General features: G+C 32.3%; 1 protein-coding gene across 1 annotated transcript in view; it reads right to left on the bottom strand.

Moving 5' to 3' along the window:
* Window positions 1-18,643, bottom strand: part of LOC139520227 (uncharacterized) — a 64,441-nt gene extending 45,798 nt beyond the window's left edge. The window contains exons 1-6 of the mRNA XM_071312711.1: window positions 18,374-18,643; window positions 14,049-14,123; window positions 11,117-11,288; window positions 10,504-10,809; window positions 3,495-3,552; window positions 2,787-2,851 (exon numbers count right to left, since the gene is read on the bottom strand). Coding sequence (XP_071168812.1) covers window positions 2,787-2,851; window positions 3,495-3,552; window positions 10,504-10,809; window positions 11,117-11,288; window positions 14,049-14,084 — 637 coding nt within the window. The 5' untranslated portion in view covers window positions 14,085-14,123; window positions 18,374-18,643. The remainder of the gene's footprint in view (window positions 1-2,786; window positions 2,852-3,494; window positions 3,553-10,503; window positions 10,810-11,116; window positions 11,289-14,048; window positions 14,124-18,373) is intronic.
* Between the last annotated feature and the right edge of the window lie 1,304 nt (window positions 18,644-19,947).

The raw sequence follows: 19,947 nt of genomic DNA, 5'->3' as shown, positions 1-19,947 counted from the left end.
TAGCAGACACAACTGCAGCAATTTTAAAGCTGGATTAAGTTCATGTTCGTCTGTAAAAGTGTCAGGTCATATATAGAAGGTCGTCAAATTCCTGACTGGAAAAAAGTTTCTATGAATCAGTAAGAACCAGCAGGCCTTAATCAGATTTCTTGGCGAATCGATTGTTCAGCATCATGGTATGATACTATGATACATGAGGAAGTCATTTATCTAGCTAGTACTTTCAAGGACTCTTAATCTGCTCAGAAGGAGTATTCAGATTTTAATACTTATTTTGTACGCCCGATGAAGTCGATACTCGCATGATTTTACATGCTATTCATGTAGACAAAGAGTTCGGTGTGAAAGGAATCAAGGGTAGGATAATAATAAAGTCACAAGATACAGATGTTCTGATCTTATGCGTTCATTACTTCCCCTCCAGGTTGTACTTTGTAAAAACAGCTGTTTCTCAACCCACGCCTCTTTTGGGGAGATCTTGAATATGCATAGAAAATTAATTTTGTTTACATACTGGTTCCAAGTTATGCTCTCTGTGTTTAATCTCACAGAGACATAACTGGGAATGTTACCAGTAAATATACATGTGCATATTGTTTATATTAAAACCTATGGTAACCCTTTATTCGAGATAGGGGTAGTTAAGAAAATTAGTGTTAGTTTAAACTCTGAGAAGTTCAGGGCATATGCCGCACAGCCCTATATTTTGCCCTTTGAAAAAAATTGTAATGCATATGAAGTTTCAATTCTAGGTTAAGATTTTTTTCAAAACTTCATAGTAAAAGTGGTACAGTTTTAGCCGTAAAAGGAGTTCCTATGGGAAATTGCATTGTCAATATTTACAGAAATGCAACCTCCATGCAGCATACGCATGAGCTAGCGTTTCAATCAGACACTATAAATTGCACACTTGTCCACGAAATATGTAAAAGTCTCTCGTTTGCCATCTGTAACATTCTACCAGCCACACGTACTGTAACATGATGCTATACATCGTCACCCCTGTTTAACGCCTTGTTTTTAGTCTTGAAGGACAACCCACATGATATCACCGATTTGTCAAACCTTTCTAATTAAGACATCGATGATTAAAATGTCTCCCTTGTCAAACATCCTCCTTGTGAATCTACTTTTAAACAATATGTATTAAGAGTTTCACTCCAGACATAAATTTGATTTCTTCCCATATAGCAAAACTATCCTAACATTCTCCTCTTCAGTTCGGATGGGAAAAGAAGAACGACTTGTTCCTGTCTATCTCGAAAGTCAGATGTTATATGAATTTCTGAAAGATTTAGTTTGTCACAGTACTTGTAAGGGGAAATCTGTGTTTTCAAAGGGTTGCTTTTGCTTCGCACAAATTCTATCATGTACAGATTTATGCCCATGTCAGGCAAATGACATATGTCAAAATGTAAATACTTGTCTGGTTGCAGTAAGAAACATTGATGACGACAAAGATGACGATGTATAAGATTTCATTTTTCTGTTTGTACCTTATTAATCATTGTTAGCAATCGAATGAAAATTATGGAGTCCATAATATTTTCTAAACAATAAATAAAAATTCTACTCAATTTTGAAATCGTGGGAAATATAGTAATAATCTATCTAGTTGGGAAAGATATGTAAAAAAAAAAAAAAAAAAAAACGGCCATATGGTCTCTGACCTGGACGTAGTTGGTTGGCAAAAATTACAAGAGACCATAGAACGTAGTAGGTAATACTAGCTTCGATCATAGTTTTCTATTGGCATTTGTTCTTTTTTTCGTGTTTTTGCCATGCTGTTGTCAGCTTTTCTTAAAATTTATAAGTTTTTTTATGTCCCTTTCTTTTCTCAAGACTTTTTTGTTTGCAATTGTTTGTAAAGTACATCAGTGCTGTACATAACCCTCTCCCTTATTATATTTTTGGAATACTGGTAAATATTATAGCCAATTGTTGCTCATTTAGTCATTTGTATATGTAGAATGGGGTGTTTACCTGTTTTTGATAGACGTTTTGTTGCCATAACTTCAACCCCCCCTTTTTCCGATTTTGCAGTATTTTTTACTTCTGAAAAGCAAAGCTATACACAGAGCTTCATGTCCAACCAAGTTCGACTTTAATATTACACAAATTTGGAAACAAATCATTTATATATATATATACTCTTTCACACCCCAAAACAGAAATTTGATATTAACCTAGAAATTGACTAACACCGTACTATCAAAAGACGTGAAAAAAACACATTTTGTTTTCGACAAATTATTTAAGTTAAGATCTAAAAAAAAATTTTAGATCTTATTCATGTTATTTGAATACAAAAATTTCAAATTTAGAAATTGAAATAGGTCAAGGCCACTGTTATTTAACAGCTGTTTGAAGATTTTTAATTTGCACCCTATGTGCAAAAAAGTCAATCTAAAGTCATTGTTGGAGATACAAATATAAAATAAGTTCTAAATGTAGATGCAAGAAATATTTTACTATAAATTAGTTGTTTTAAGTTTGCTCCTAACGCATATATGTAGGAGAAAGATCATTCTTGCATGCTGCTCTGGAAAGAGATTACAAAAAAATCCAACTGCACATGGTTATATTCGGTTATTATGACACTATGGTTTATCCTGCATACATTAAGATTAGAAATGATTCATATTGTCGCAATGTAATATTCATAAAGGTCCACTAAGGATATTCTTGTTGTGTGAATGTGTTTGTCAGTAATTATTTAGCCAAACTGACATGTAATCTCAATGATCAAATATAATAAATTTCCTTTTTATCTAGTTTTTACTTACTTAAATGAATATTGTACTTGTTGTTGTCAAAGTCGTTTATCTTTAATACCTGTGATTGATTCGACCTATTTCAAAAATATAAAGTGGTAGTTATTTTCTAACATTTTATTACAAATAAATACATTAGTTGTTCATACATAATACCATTTTCCCACAACTTAAATTACGAAGGGCAGCTTTCATTTGAATGATCTGTTTTCAACATTGTTTTGTTTACAACCAAAAGTTCTATGTAATATCTAGTTTCTACAAACTCATGTATGTTAAAAGTTGATACTTATAGATTATAAAATTGAGAATGGAAATGGGGAATGTGTCAAAGAGACAACAACCCGACCAAATAAAAAACAACAACAGAGTATCGCTATTTTACCTATGACAACGTTGTCAATTTCATGTCAATTTCGTTAGCAACGCCACGTGCCTGCTTAGTTTCTAGGAATAATTTTCCATCTCAAGCGAGGAGCATGATATGAAAATTATCACCAAAAAAAATCAAAGGAAAAATGCACAAAATAGCGATAAACAAATTTATCACGTACATGGAAAATTATATCACAATGTTCGTTGAGCAAAGTTAAGACTTAGTGTTGGTTTTATAAAAAGATAAAGAGTTTGAATTTCAATTGGACAATACATATGGAATATCATAGTGAATTTGACAACTAAAGAAACGGCATGGTATAATTGAAAAATAAAAAGACATACGTCGAATCTTCTTGTAAACGTCTTTGGAGAATGGTTATTTGGCCATAGCATTTCAAATCTGAAAAATAATACATAATATACGATAGTGGATTTTCATCTTTATACAAAAACTTATTCAGTTTTAGTTTTTAATGTTGTTGTATTGTTTCAGTTTATAGTGTTATGTTTAGTTCATTCAAACGGTTGTTGAATGGACATTATTTTATCTATGAGGTTTATGTTCATCCTAACAGAGTGAGAAAAATAACTGTGTACATCGACAAACTTCTATCGATTACATGCAAACCAAAACTTAGCAGCTTTCGAAGTTTTCAGATCTGGAAGCACAATTCAATCTATAAAATTATTATGCAATTTAAACGCGTTTTAACACAAAAAATGAATTTTCAGATTTTAACTTTTATATGGGGACGAAGTCCCCAATAACAGTAGAAAATTCAATAAAAAAAAAATAAAAAAAATCCCGAAATTTTCATTGTACTAATGAACTCAAAATCGTTCAATTTGTTTATGTCATGTTTTGAAATCCCGCATCTGCGCAGAAATCTACAATGTACTTCCCTTTTCCGGTCTCGTTTGCATGAAACTTTGAGTAAAACATATTTATCAGTCTAGTATAAAATAGGAAGGAACGCAATATCAATTTCATTTTTAATAATTCCTTGATATGATAAAACGTTACATAATGATAGCGTTTCTTTGTTTACATTGCATATGATGTCATAACTTAAATAACGTCACAACTAAAATCCCTAACAACGGAACCAAAATCGGAAACGTAACGGTATTTCCGTTTTGGAATTCAGATATGTTTGAATTAAAAAAAAATCATACAGACTTCGTCCCCTTTCACAGGAAATACCTGCCTCATATTATTCCTAAGTTCAAACAGGTTCATTGGTTTGTTATTTAATTTTTTAGATTGCACAGATTTGCCTGTAATCATTATAATAATCACAGCCATTTTCGTCAAAAGTTGAATCGTAAAGGTACATTTTGTATGATTTTGACTACATAAGTTGAAATAATAAGAATATGTTTACGTTCATTTCTATCACACTTATATTTCATATTTATTAGGTAATATATCAGTCCTATTACAGCTTACTATATGGTGTGAATTTTCCTTATTATTAGAAAGCCTCACGGGGAATAACAGTTATTTACATCTTCGTCTTAGGATCCTGGTAAATATATACCTCATTGGCAGTCATGATATATCTTCTTATATTTATATTTTGCACCAAACATTTAAAAGAACGGATATTGCATAATGAAAAAGGCGGATATTGAAAATGAGTATCCGGCAAGACAAATGCACGAGATGTGAAATTAATATTTAGCTGGGGTCACACATTCACGATTTAAATTTCCGTCCTTGACAGGACCATTCCCGACCATTGTCAAAAGTCTGATGAAGATCCTGTGAATCGTGGATGGAAATTCAAACTTTAATTAAAATTTGTAAAAATAAATGTCATCACGACAACAATCAGATATTGTTCAGGAAGCGTCGATATTCAACTGTTTCCAAGCGAATTTGTCCCCATAAACCCGTTCTCAATCCGATTCTAATCCGATTTGTATCTTTCGCATGTCAAAACTCAACAGGGTCTGTTACGACTGCGTCCCAATTCTACCAAATGTAATCCGACAGAGATCAGACTGGAACCAAACAGTGAACCGACGCTGACGGAAGTTATCCGTTAGAAATCTGTCGGCATATTCGGGATGCTCAGGTACTGTCGGAACATAATCCTATCATGATGCGCTCTACCGCATTGCAAACGGCTTTGTCTGGTCAGTTCTATCCTAGGGCATAATCTGACAGGTCCTCTCGTTAACACTTCTAAAGTATAACTTTTTTTTTGTATCCATTCAAGAACAGTTCGACGAAAGATCATTCTTGCATGGTGCTCTGGAAAGTGATTACAATAAAATTGACGGTACTAATTTTCTTGCACCAGATGCGCATTTCGACAATACATGTCTCTTCAGTGATGCTCGTGGCCAAAATATTTGAAATCCAAAGCTTATATAAAAGATGAAGAGCTATAATCCAAAAGGTCCAAAAAGTATAGCCAAATCCGTGAAAGGAATCAGAGCTTTGCATGAGGGAGATTCATTCCTTAATTTATAATAATTTCTAATATTTTGTAACAGGAAATTTCAATAACACAAAAATCCGTATTTTCATGCCAGTACCGAAGTACTGGCTACTGGGCTGGTGATACCCTCGGGGACTAATAGTCCACCAGCAGAGGCATCGACCCAGTGGTAGTAATAAAATTGACGGTACTAATTTTCTTGCACCAGATGCGCATTTCGACAATACATGTCTCTTCAGTGATGCTCGTGGCCCAAATATTTGAAATCCAAAGCTTATATAAAAGATGAAGAGCTATAATCCAAAAGGTCCAAAAAGTATAGCCAAATCCGTGAAAGGAATCAGAGCTTTGCATGAGGGAGATTCATTCCTTAATTTATAATAATTTCTAATATTTTGTAACAGGAAATTTCAATAACACAAAAAATCCGTATTTTCATGCCAGTACCGAAGTACTGGCTACTGGGCTGGTGATACCCTCGGGGACTAATAGTCCACCAGCAGAGACATCGACCCAGTGGTAGTAATAAAATTGACGGTACTAATTTTCTTGCACCAGATGCGCATTTCGACAATACATGTCTCTTCAGTGATGCTCGTGGCCAAAATATTTGAAATCCAAAGCTTATATAAAAGATGAAGAGCTATAATCCAAAAGGTCCAAAAAGTATAGCCAAATCCGTGAAAGGAATCAGAGCTTTGCATGAGGGAGATTCATTCCTTAATTTATAATAATTTCTAATATTTTGTAACAGGAAATTTCAATAACACAAAAAAATCCGTATTTTCATGCCAGTACCGAAGTACTGGCTACTGGGCTGGTGATACCCTCGGGGACTAATAGTCCACCAGCAGAGGCATCGACCCAGTGGTAGTAATAAAATTGACGGTACTAATTTTCTTGCACCATACAAAAAATTCCAACTGCACATTGTTATATTCGGTTATTATGACACTATGGTTTCATCCTGCATACATTAAGATTAGAAATGATTCATATTGTCGCAATGTAATATTCATAAAGGTCTCAGTCGTATTGCTTTCTGTAATAATCGGGACTCTAAAGTGGGTATCATTTACGAATTTAGTATTGATACGAGACTGTTTGCGGACCGGTTTCGGCAAAGACAGTACACATTCGACAATATCTGGTTGCATTCTGGACTCAATCGGCCGAAAAACAGCTATGTAATATTTCTCCAGATCATTCCCGTTCCACGGGACACCGTCCAGAAAACACAAAACATTGTTAGGATTTTGATCCGATACAACAGAATCTGTCACGACTTAGTCTCGCTTGTAATCCGACTAGACAAAATCGGCTGAGTTTCTCCGAATGTTGCGGGACGCATCAAACTGTCGGGGTGCGTAGCCGAACTATCCGGACCATTCCCGGCCCGTAGGAATATTTTACGAACTTAAACGACTGCGTTCAAACAATGATAGGACATTCCAGATAATTGAGGATAGCAATCCGACTTTTTCACTTTTCGTGTTTGATCTCAAACGGGAACAATAATCGGCAATGTGTGAACGCCGCATTAAGTCTGAATAAACCGCTTCCTAGCTAGAAAAAAAGTCGTCCATAAAACAAGGTAGAATGAATTTGATGACCGTGTTGACCCACCAATATTATTTATTCTAAATGAACCCTCCAGTCTAGTCCAAGCAGACATGCACAACTAACAATCATTCAATACAGCACAGATAATTTTCATTTTACTTATGGCATTTGAGTAACAGACCAAGATACAAAAAGTTAACCAATTAACAATGAATCATGATAATGACGTTCTGACTAAACAGTCTTATATATCTGTTTATATACCTTTCAATCATGCAATTCACCAAATATAGTTAACCTATTGCGTATATTGTCTGCAACAAAGAATAATCACGTAACTTAAACATTGATCACTGATCCACGAAATGAGGTCGAGACAGACGTGTAGACCTTGCAAGGATTTCATATACCAAATTGTATTACTAGTATTTGTTCCATTGAATTTGAAAAGTGTTTAAAACCTACCAAATAACATCCTTCAGATGTTCATAAGACAAAAACAAGTCTTATCAGTAATTTTATATTTGATTATTATTCTTAAACGGCAAAAATGCCAAAATATCCTATTCTGGGATTTTGTAATTAATATTAAACTGTGTAAAATATTTGCATCTGTATTAAAGTAGTTAAAAGGGGCATTAGCTGTCAAATTCATGTTCACCGGTTTGACTCAAAATTTAATATTTGATTTATAACATACTAAAACATATCTGTTACAGTGAATTTGTATAATCAATAATTATGTAGAATCCCTGATTTTTCAGAGATTATGTAGAATCAATAAAATCCTTGGTGATTATTGATAATCCCTTAAAGTGACCTGTGATTTTTTCATAATCACTAAACATTTAAATGATCATTTTACAAATTGCCTGAAATGATTTTAGGGATTATCGATAATTCAAAGATCCTTTGTTTGATGAAAATAATCCTTTGTTTTTTTTCTTATTCTTTGAAAGTTTAAGTGAACAGTAAGTCATGATTTAAATTGTTTAAATGCTCCTGTCATCTCTTATATTTTATGAAGATTACCCTCTGTACATATTTATACATTAACATAGGATGGGGACTGGTTGACATGATTTAGAATTATAAATTTTGTGAATAGCAAAAGTAACAAGAGCCGTGGTGTAGAGGTTAGTGCATCGGACTACTAACACAAAGGTTCGATTCCCGTCTGGGATGAAAATTTCAGGGACTGAATTTTCGGCTCTCCCTTGACACCATTTGCGAGTATGGTCTCGAGGAAACGATGATAGTCCGTCGGAAAGGGACGATAAATGGCTGACCCGTGTTAAGAGAGAGCCATATCTCTTGCACATTAAAGACACCCTTGTAGATTTCGAAAAAGAGCAAGTTAATGCCGCTACAAGGCAGCACTCGCACCCGCAAAGTGGAAAGGGTTTTATATACGTTGCAAAACTTGTTTCCCAATCCACTATAAATAAATATGTTTAAACTAACAAAAACTAGATTTATAGAAAAAAAATTACTATTCATCATATAAACATTTCTAAGATTAGCGTCTCATTGGTATACTATTGTTTTGATAAGGTTCGGGACTTGTTGTTGTTTTTGTTAACCCTAATGTGAGCAAAAAATTAAATTCACGTATTTTAGTAGATATGCGATCTACTTTTAAATTTAAGTCCATTATGGTTTTAAATTACCAAGATCATATGACAAAAAATTCTAAGTGTAAATCCACAGTGCTTGTGATTTGTAGTAAAACAAATGGGGAAGAAGGTTATGGGACATCTGTTTTGTGAATTTGTGTTCAAATGAACAAGAACTTCAACCTGAGAACACTGACGCAACTAAATGTATAGAAAAACTGGCAGAACGAATGATGGGTAGTGTCTGTTATGATTTTTATCTATTTTACATGAGTTAGATCAGTTTTTGTGCCTGAGATGTTTGTACTGAAAACTTGATTTCTCTTAAATGTGTTATAAATCTGATTCGATATGTGACATATGTAAAGGAAAAGGTTATATAAAATGTGGATGATTGGGTAAAAACAGACGGGAATAATATATCAGGGCAAATGTGCAATAGTCGATGTCAAATCAATTTATTTTTTAAAAATAGATGATGGTTTTTGAAAATTTCAATATGTTGTGCCAAATATTTTAATGTATTGAGATTATCATTTTAATATATTTGCGATTAACAGTTTACAATTTCTGTTTATAATGATGTTTTAATTTGATTATTTTAGAATGAATTATTTTACTTTTATTCATTTTCTATATAAATAAATCTAATTCATCATTTCAGTTATTTTGCATAATCCCTGACATTTGTTCTAGTGATGATACATAAATCCTGAAACCTTTAGGGATTCTACATAATTACTGATTATACAAATTCACTGTTACATATCCACATTATTAAAGTTTTTTAACAACCAAATTAAATTTTAGTCTAGATGCCATCTACCTAGCTGACCTCCGAGAACTGCCAACGGTAAGGTAAGCGATATCAATATAAATAGATAGCAAACTGGTGCGATTGTTTTTCCTAGGTCTGTGAAATGAGTTTTTGTGGATCGAATCATTCAAGCAAATGATTTACCTTGGTTTCACTTTAAATGTTGACATAATGTTCTTTTTAATACCTGAACCCGCATAATTAATGCGTCCCATAAGTACGGATTCAATGAGATTCAGTTATTCACTTGCAAGTAAATAATTCATCATTGATGTTTCTTAGCTTATTTTGAAAAATTAAATCAAACTGGATGCTAAAAGCGAATTGTTATTTCACTATTCCACTTTCATTGATGATTGAAAAAAAAAATAATTCAAATTCAAATGTTAGAAATAAAAAAAATAACACATCAAGCGAATGTGAATTATAAAAAATGGCGGAAAACAAAAGAATTACATGTCTTGAGTCAAGGCATTCGTATAAATTATATGGAAAGAAAATGGTTCAATGTTGAGTTCTTTTTGGAAGGTAACCAATCATATTAATTTAATATTCACAACTCCACCTTAACTCCTTAATACAATTTATTGTAATTTTCCTAGAATAGGAATTATATAATACTGCAGTGTATCTCTATTATTAATTTAGAATTTTATCAGTAACATTTTCGGAGTTTTCTCTTAGCACATCATTGTATGGGGCGGGTGTATCTTTTTGTGTACTAATGCTTCTCAAAGACTAAAAATAGTTTAAATTCAAAATTGCCTTTATACTGTATACGTAGATAAACTCGTCGACGTTTTGAATACTTCAACATTGAGGTGTCGTGTTTTACTTTGAGTATTTATTCACGCAAAGATTCAAACACTGCTGATCTAATAGAGAAAATAATAATTTCACTTCACCTTTGGAGCTGTTCATCGTGTTGTTCGATTTAATGCCGACAAAGCAGGTGCAATCTTCTTTCGAGGGATTGCAGTAACATTGTTCTTTTGTGCTCCTTAAAGATGTATATCTTTTATCGGTATCACATAGACATGTTCTATCAGACGTTGTGTTTCCGTTATCATATGTGATCTGACCTTCGCCGCTGCAAAGAGATTTTTGGAAAGCACAGTCGCTGTTCCCAATCGTGTCAAAAAGAAAAGGCTGATATCGAGTTAATCTGCAATTTTCTCTATTTAAGTTAGGTTGAAAGACATATTTATAACCTACAAAAAAAAATGAAATAGAAGTATTTTGTGTGAATATGAATACACAGGATAATAGCATAACCTATAATTTTATTTTTATGCCTTTACTATACTATTATACATAGTCCTAAGTTTTAATAAAGCTTTATTTTGAATAAATCATATTAAGTTTAAACCGTTGACAATTGTATCTAGTAAAGTTCATTGTTATAAATATAGGAAATGTTAGTAAATTAAATTCTCTACATTTATACTGTTTGTTAATGAAGAAATGGAACAGTTCACAAGTATAATACATAAGAGACTAACAATTTTTAATATTTACCAGGAGCTACCGTTCTTGGTCTGCTACATCTATCTCTGTATATATTGACATGAAAAGTCACGTTATATAAGCAGGTGTAATTTATAGCAAACGTACACTTAGATTTAGCCCGAAGATTCCAGTGTGCCTGCGATGGACAGGAGAAATTGTATGCTTCATTGAAGGACAACACCTACATAAAAAATAAAAAATTCTTTATATCAAATTTTTATTAAAAAAAACCAAGAACTATATTGAAAAGCTCTCCTTTTTCTATTTATCATTAATTCTATCAACTTGTATTTATTAAAAATAGATTACAATTTCCATTTTACATTTCTAGTTACAAGTAACTAGTAAATAAACTAGATTGACCAACCAGCATTTTCATGCCCATGTCCCAAGTTAGAAACCTCGTCAGTAGTGTTCGTCTGCTATAACTTAATGTTTTCATTATTATTAGAGAATTGGGTGATGATGACAGATCTTTTTAATGTTCCTGTTAAAGGAGTAGGTCCGGCCTCAAATTTCAAGTTCATCTGACGTAAGATTTTGGACACTTTTTAAAGACTGAAGTGTCTATTTCAGTTGGTTCAATGAGTTTTTGAGAAAGATTTTAACTGATTTAGTCATTAAAAACGCTACGATGCAATATCTATCAAATGTGCCAAAAATGTCACTTTTCAGATGTTTTTTTTGTCAAAAATGAAAGTGGCCGCATCCGTGTTCATCCTCAACCTTTATATATATTATGTTTTATCCTCAAATACAACTTACACTTCAATATTAAGAATGAACACGAATGCGGCCACTTTCATTAAAGACAGAAACCGTCTAAAATTTAACTAAAATGCTAAAATTGTGAAGAATTCAGTAATTTAGCACGACTTAATAATGCTAGTACCAGATATATGTGCATTGTATTGTCAAAAACAGCCCATATTTAAGTAGCAGATGCATTCTACTTTCCAATAAATAACTAAAAGTTTACATTTCAACAATTTTGTATAACTGCTATATTTTGGGGCCAAATTGGGGTCTTACTGGACATACTCCTTTGTTCACTTTCTATAGACCAGAGACGATATGGAGCTGGACATATTATAGAGACTTGTTAAGTGTTAGATGTATTTTGTGTTTTTGTTAGGTTGCTGTCTCATTTACATACACTACACTTCTATTAAATGCATACGTGAATTATATGAGACAAACCTAGGTCGTAATATCATAATTTAATACATATAATTGCACATTCAAGTGGAACGGCACATTCATTGTTGTTACTTGTATTAATCTTAACAGTCAGTTGATTGTTTACGAAGAAATAAAAGAGCTTATTCTGAAATAATCATTCTTGCAAATAGTTGTGGTCTATTTCTCTTTGTTGTATTCAAGGAAGATGTAAGAAGGTATTATACTATATCAAATTTTGGAAAATGACCTTTTATGACCTATTGAAGTCTTTTATGAAAAGAAAAATGGATGTTATGTAGAGAAATATTTTACCCTGTATTGATGGGAAAAAAACAAGGAGTTCGAACATCTGACACCAATTTCCAAAACCTCACCTAAGTACATCATTAAATCTTGAAAATGTTACGTTAAAATTAAAATATTATTTATCATTTAATCACGGGTTGATATATACGGAAGCCATAAGGGGACACACAAAGAATTAAAAAATATTTTTTTTTAATTCGAGATCACGATTAAACAATACCGTTTCACCTAGATCTTAATCAAAAAATATATCGTTATCTCGATAAAACGATCTTGGATTATCATATCGTTATCTCGATTTATTATATCATTATCTCGATGAAACGAAATTGTTATCTCGAGATCTCGTTATCTCGATTTATTAAAACGAGGTCTCGGAATATTAAATCGTTATCTTGGTTAATGATATCGAAATCTCGATAAAAATATATCGTTATTTCGATAAAACGAAACTGTATTTCTGAATTCGTCATTTTGATATTATCCAACAAATATGCAAATTAATATCAGAAAAAAAAATTCAAATTACTCTTTAAAAATTTTAACTTAATTCATTCATTTATTTAGTTTCGGAGAATAAACTAGTTGATTGCCCTTAATATTTTTAACAAAAATTCCTTGGTTCAGTGTATGGGCGACCTGAATACCAAAATGTATACATATAAGTATTAAAATACTCAACGTTATCTTTTTTTTATTTTCACGTAACCATTGCTGTTCTTCATCCTATAACATGTCCATTGTACCGCAAGGACCATTAGAGGGATTACGGAGGACTTAAATACCAAAATACGCGTGAAATTTATGAAAATAGCCAATTTTGAATAGTGCAATGGATATTTTGAATAATGGAATGGACTGCTGCGACCCTTCTTCCCCTTATTACAGATATACATTATACCTCATTCGAAAGCCCATTGATAGAGAATCAAAACGTATAAAGTCAATATGTCCCGCAACGCATATTAGAGGATTAACCGAGAACCTACATGTCGAAATTCGCGTGAACATTAAGAACAGTAAGGGTCGCAACAGTCTATTCCAATATTCACAATATCCATTCCATTATTCAAAATAAGCTATTTCTTAATGTTCACGCGTATTTCGACATGTAGGTTCTCTGTTAATTCTCGTTAATGTCCGCGTATTTATGATGTTTATAGATCGGTTACAAACCCATTTTCATTAAAATATCTTTCGTATAATTTTTTAAATACTCAAAAATCTTTCAATTTGCAGATTTAAATCATCTTTGAAAATTCAAAGTTCGGTCAAATGTTGATACATGTAGATTTTTTCAATGAAATAAAATAAATAAATAAATAATCTTTATTTCAAGAGAATGATCCCATTAGTTAAAACTAATCTTCCTGAGAGTCCTCAAAATAATAATAACAATGTGATAGGTGCAGAAATGATTTTCATTTATAAAGATACATATAGCGTTAAATACCTGAAGGACAGACAGGAGGATGAAAATGCGCATCATTATTCAAGAATTCTTTCCTTTAGTACTAATGTGTGCCATCTAAATCGACAAAGATAAAGATACATAGTACATAAGACATGTATTGTACATTTCAGTTGTAATCTTTAAATGTCTTTTTGATCGAGTTAAGCCTTTTCAATTGATATTTTATAGTGTGTCTTTTAATTTCTCGGGTTAATGTGAATATTTGTTCCTGTTAAAACGTTCAAACTCGCTGCCTGTCCTAAGTCAGGAACCTGTTGTACAGTATTTGTCATTTGTGGATGTGGTCCATTAGTGTTTCTCATTTTTCGTGTTCTACACTGTAAATATACCTGACGCCTGACGCGTCCGGACGCGTTCAAAATTTGTACACCGAATGTTCAATATTTTAACGTCATATGTTAATGCTTAGAGACGTGTTCAAAGTTTTAACGTTTGTGTTAAAACTACTAACATGTGTGTTCAGACACAGTGAACACCAGTGTTCAAATTCTGATCTAAAAAAAAAGACAGTCGTTTGTCCGATTTTCTATCCTTCTAATTGGCTAATTCAAAAAGAAATTCTTTAAAATATATGAATGTATAAGCAGGATGATGATCTTGTGAATTTTTTACTAATATTTTAGTAATTGGGAAATATTAAACTTTCAAGCTGGCATATACATGATATATGTATAGTTTATGAACTTATTTTATTATTATTACTAGTTTTACTTATAAGTGACAAAATAATGCATATCAATGAGGCCTGTTATGATAATATCGTAATAAAAATATGTCGATGTTTATCTTATTTCATGGTCCGTTCAGTTTATTAACATTACATGTTCAATCAGTGTTCAAATCGCTCGAAATTTTGAACACCTCGCGTTAAAAAAAATATACCAGGGTACCAAATACCGGAAACAGATATCGGCTGGTGATTTAGGCGGTTTAACGAAGAATGCATACTCATAAGGAAGAGAACTGGAGAAGGGACTTCTATCCCACATGAACATGAATGAAGTGAGTAACAAGTTAGGATAATCTCCATAGGTAGTTCGATGGCTTCCTTGTTATTTTCTCATGTCAGATATATATTTTTCAAATATTCATAACTGTTATATCCAAATATTCAACAAAATAAAAGACGAATTAAAGAACAGGATTTAGATAAAACGTTCATAACAAATGATTTCCTAAACTGATGAATAACCAGTCTGTGATCGTCTGTCTGTTATACAGAATAAATGATGATTGTTGCCAAGTTATCCACGTATATTAGCTGAAGATCGCTGAACACTAAGTGTTAAGAACTCTAACATCAAGTGTTCAAAAATGAAACACAAAGGCATTAAAAACGGAACACCACACATTCAATTGATGAACACTAAGTGTTTAGAACTCTAACATGAAGTGTTCAAAAATAAAACACAAAGGCACTAAAAACTGAACACCACATATTCAAATGATGAACACTAAGTGTTAAATAACTCTAACATCAAGTGTTCAAAAATGAAACACAAAGGCATTAAAAACTGAACACCTCACATTCAATTGATGAACACTAAGTGTTAAATAAATCTAACATCAAGTGTTCAAAAGTGAAACACAAAGGCATTAAAAACTGAACACCACACATTCAATTGATGAATACTAGTGTAAACATTTGGAACACCATTTCAGTTGACTTAGAAAATGCATTCGTTTTTTTTTATTTGCAGGAATCGTTAGATTGAAATAAAATTGAGAAAGGAAATGGTGAATATGTCAAAGCGACAACCACCCGACCATAGAGCAAACAACCAATGGGTCTTCAATGTAGCGAGAATTCCCGCACCCGTAGGTGTCCTTCAGCTGGCCCCTAAAATATGCATAATAGTACAGTGATAATGGACGTCATACTAAACTCCGAATTATACACAAGAAACTAAAATTTAAAATCATACAAGACTAACAAAGGCCAGAGGCTCCTGACTTGGGACAGGCGCAAAATTGCGGCGGGGTTAAACATGTTTATGAGATCTCAACCCTCCCCCTATACCTCTAGCCAATGTAGAAAAGTAAAAGAATAACAATACGCACATTAAAATTCAGTTCAAGAGAAGTCCGAGTCTGATGTCAAAAGATGTAACAAAAGAAAATAAATAAAATGACAATAATACATAAATAACAACAGACTACTAGCAGTTAACTGACATGCCAGCTCCAGACCTCAATTAAACTGATTGAAAGATTATGTCTTCATCATATGAATATCAGGTACAATCCCTCCCGTTAGGGGTTTAGTATCATACTATCATAAAATATATGAGAAGAACATAACCCGTGTCATGCCAACAACTGTTTTTTTTAGAAATAAATGTGTTTAGTTCCGATGCAAAGACCCTATCAGTGAATCAATGTTAAATCCAAAATATGCAATCTTTAATGACCTGACAACAGTATCGTAACTATATCCCCTTTTAATAAGTCTATTTAAAGGTTTTGTTAGTTTCTGAGGAGAATGTTTGAATTAGGAACCGGTAGCCAATAATCAAACGAAGGTCATTTCTGCATGCTATAAAGTGTTGAAAAAAAAAGATATCAAAAAAGGTATGACAATATATGTATATTAATAGCTTATGTGGGTGTATCATTTCTATATCTATATACCTTAGGTCAAGAAATCGACTTTTGTAATTTATAATGTCAAAACTTGCATTTCAGTGCCATAGAATATCAATTTGTACTCTAGTATATATCGAAATTAAAGCATAACAATCATTGCATAATTTGATGTTTTATAAAAAAAACTCTCTTCTATTAATTTTAAATTTTATTTTCCAGGATATATAGGCTCATAGACATTACTTGTTGTGGAGGACTTTGACATTTGGAAGTTGATAACAACACATAAAATGCCACTTAGTTGATAGCTTTAAGTGAAGATGCACTGAAAAGTGGAGCGTACATTGTATGTGATCGTACAAGAACTCTTGGAATTTGCAAACTTTTAAACTTTCATTGTGACAAATATCTATATCATAAAGTATCTACTTATCACATTGACATGCTTTTTTGGTTAGGATACACATGATGTAGCAACTATCTTTTCATGTAGGGGTAAATACTTATTTGTGATATGAAGTCAATTTAAAAACATTATGTATGTGATTTCACTGAATGTTACTTGTAATATCATAAGGTATTCTTGTGTACTTTTCTTACATGTCTTACATATATGCTCATTTGATTATATAAAGAATTACTTGTTAAAATATGTTTTATTGTTATATTTTGCCTGATTCAATATAGTTTTTATAACAGTTTAATTAAGTTTAGTATTTATGGAACATTATGTACGCTTGAAAATAGAACATGTTCTACATTTGAACACCATCACTTTGAACACCTATGTCAACTGTTCTGAATGTTAACATCTGGTGTTCTGGATCTTAACATTTCTGGTTTTGAACATGTTCAGTGTGTTCAAAAAGTGTTACATGGCTGTTGAACGCGTCGACGTATTAAGATTTTGAACATTCGGACACGTTAAATCGTTGAACACTACTGTTAAGGTCTCTAACATCAAGTGTTCAAAAATGAAACACAAAGGCATTAAAAACTGAACACCACACATTCAATTGATGAACACTAGTGTAAACATTTGGAACACCATTACACGTTCAAAAAGTGTTACAAAAAAGCGTTCAAGCAGTGTTCTATTTATTAACACTTAGATTTACAGTGTATATAGATAAGACCGTCCTGTTTCAATTGTTTTACATTAGTCATTGTGGGCCCTTTATAGTTTGCTGTTCGGTGTGAGCCAAGGCTTCGTGTTGAAGACCGTACTTTGACATATAATTGTTAACTTTTTATACATTGTGACTCGAATGGAGAGTTGTCTCATTGGCACTCATACCACATCTTCTTACTTATATTACCTTTAAATTGTTGTATTACTCTTCTATATTTTAGGACTCGCATTGGTCGTCAATATTTGATATTTTTTCTTTTGCTTAAAATATTCTTATGTTACAAATTACACCAAAAGTAAAGACCCCATTTGTACCTATTCCGTGAATTTCCAGGGCAAACTGCAAAAGGATGATCTGATGAGTGATATCCAAATGTAAGCGTTAACAGAATCGTGACTGAAAAAGATATACATGCGCAAAATGGAATAGATATGAAACATAATTAAAACAGGGTTTTTGCATAACAATACTATGACGATTTTTGACTTCATGTAAGAGTAGTTCATTTTATATTCCCAATATTCCTGGATGTTTAAGAAAAAAATCTAAAATATTTGTCTTATTGACAGTTAGTAGTATACTTACATTTGATAGCTGTTTTTCTTTGTGCATGTTAATCAATGTCATATTGTCTACAATCCAATTATCAACAGTATTTTAGTATTTTTCAATCTCTATCTGTGAATAAATAACAAACAACTAGTTACTTTGGTAGAAAACGACAACATAACTACTTGAATAGATAAGTATTACCATTAAAAAAAGTGGCTGCTATCTTGATTTGGTGCGAAAAGTGCAAGCTTAAACCTAGTTATTAAAACAAGTATCTATCATATATGTTTTTCGTTAATTCTTTTTTTTTATATATAAATTAGGCCGTGTGTTTTCTCAATTGAATTGTTTCATATATTACATGTCGGGGTCTTTTATAGCCGACGGTTGCCTATAATTGCTTGCATTCACTTTACTTGAACTTGGGTGGATAGTTGTCTCATTGACAACCATACCTCATCTTCTTATTTTATACGGACAAAAGAAAAACCTTCATCTTATCAAAATATTGAATAATGTACTGATGTTAAATTAATGTCTTCCCGAATTCTAACTTCCCGATAGCTTTTTCTAATGAAACCTCTCGTTAGCACAGCGCAAGTCCGAGGGAAAACTCGTGATATCGATAAGAGAAAAGGTAAACAAACGTGGAAGTAAATAATGGATAGTGTAAATTGATACTGAAAAAAAAAATAATACTTCAAAGCATTAAGAACTGTTATTATTTGACAAAGTTAAATTCACAAATACAAACGCATGAAAAAGGCAAAACAAAATTTTAATAACATCGCTCTATCAACACACTTATTTTTCACGTGCTCCATAATACTGCATTCCTTGTCAATGTCACGATCATGTAAAATTATAAAATTGTTTTATATAAACATTCACTGGGGTAAAGCTGATGACCGTAACTGCATTCACGGTCATCCCAAGATGTCGGATGAAAAATTAGGTCAGTTTCTGTATTGTCTGTTTTAAAAAAAGTGTTTCTATATTATTTTCTTAACAAATCATACATTGAAACGATGAAAATTTATAAAAGATTCACACGGAAATCACTAATTACTACAGAGAAATGTGCATGAAACAGGAATTTCGATTTGAAAAAATCGTGAAGATGACCGTAAATCACAATCGAGATGACCGTAACAGAAACAGCGATTCATAACAAGGGTGACCGTAATTGGTTTTAAGATGACCGTAATTTGTAAATGATGACCGTAACTTTTAAAGGATGACCCTCAATTCTAAGAAATATCCGTATTTATATAACTACCTTTTTGTATCAAATGATAAATCGTGTTGGTATAAACATATCAATATGAGAGTATTATCCTATAGGTAGAAGAAAATAAGACGTGCTTCAAATACAAAGTTTTCCATATGTATCTATTTACGGTAGAGGGTTTAATGTTTAAAATGAATTTGCAAAAAGACATGCAAATAAACAGGTAGGGAAAACATGCTACAAAAGCGCGATAAAATGACACCTTACAAGTATAATGAAAAAAATGCGTTGCACAGCCTCCAACTGCACTACAAAAGATTTTTTTTATTTTTAAAAATGCCAATGCATGTACACCCATTGATATTATATCGTCTTC

Source organism: Mytilus edulis, chromosome 4 (genome assembly GCF_963676685.1).
Source record: "Mytilus edulis chromosome 4, xbMytEdul2.2, whole genome shotgun sequence".
Lineage (NCBI taxonomy): Eukaryota > Metazoa > Mollusca > Bivalvia > Mytilida > Mytilidae > Mytilus > Mytilus edulis.
Note: the sequence above shows the minus strand (reverse complement) of the source record. Positions and strands in the feature narration are given on the sequence as shown.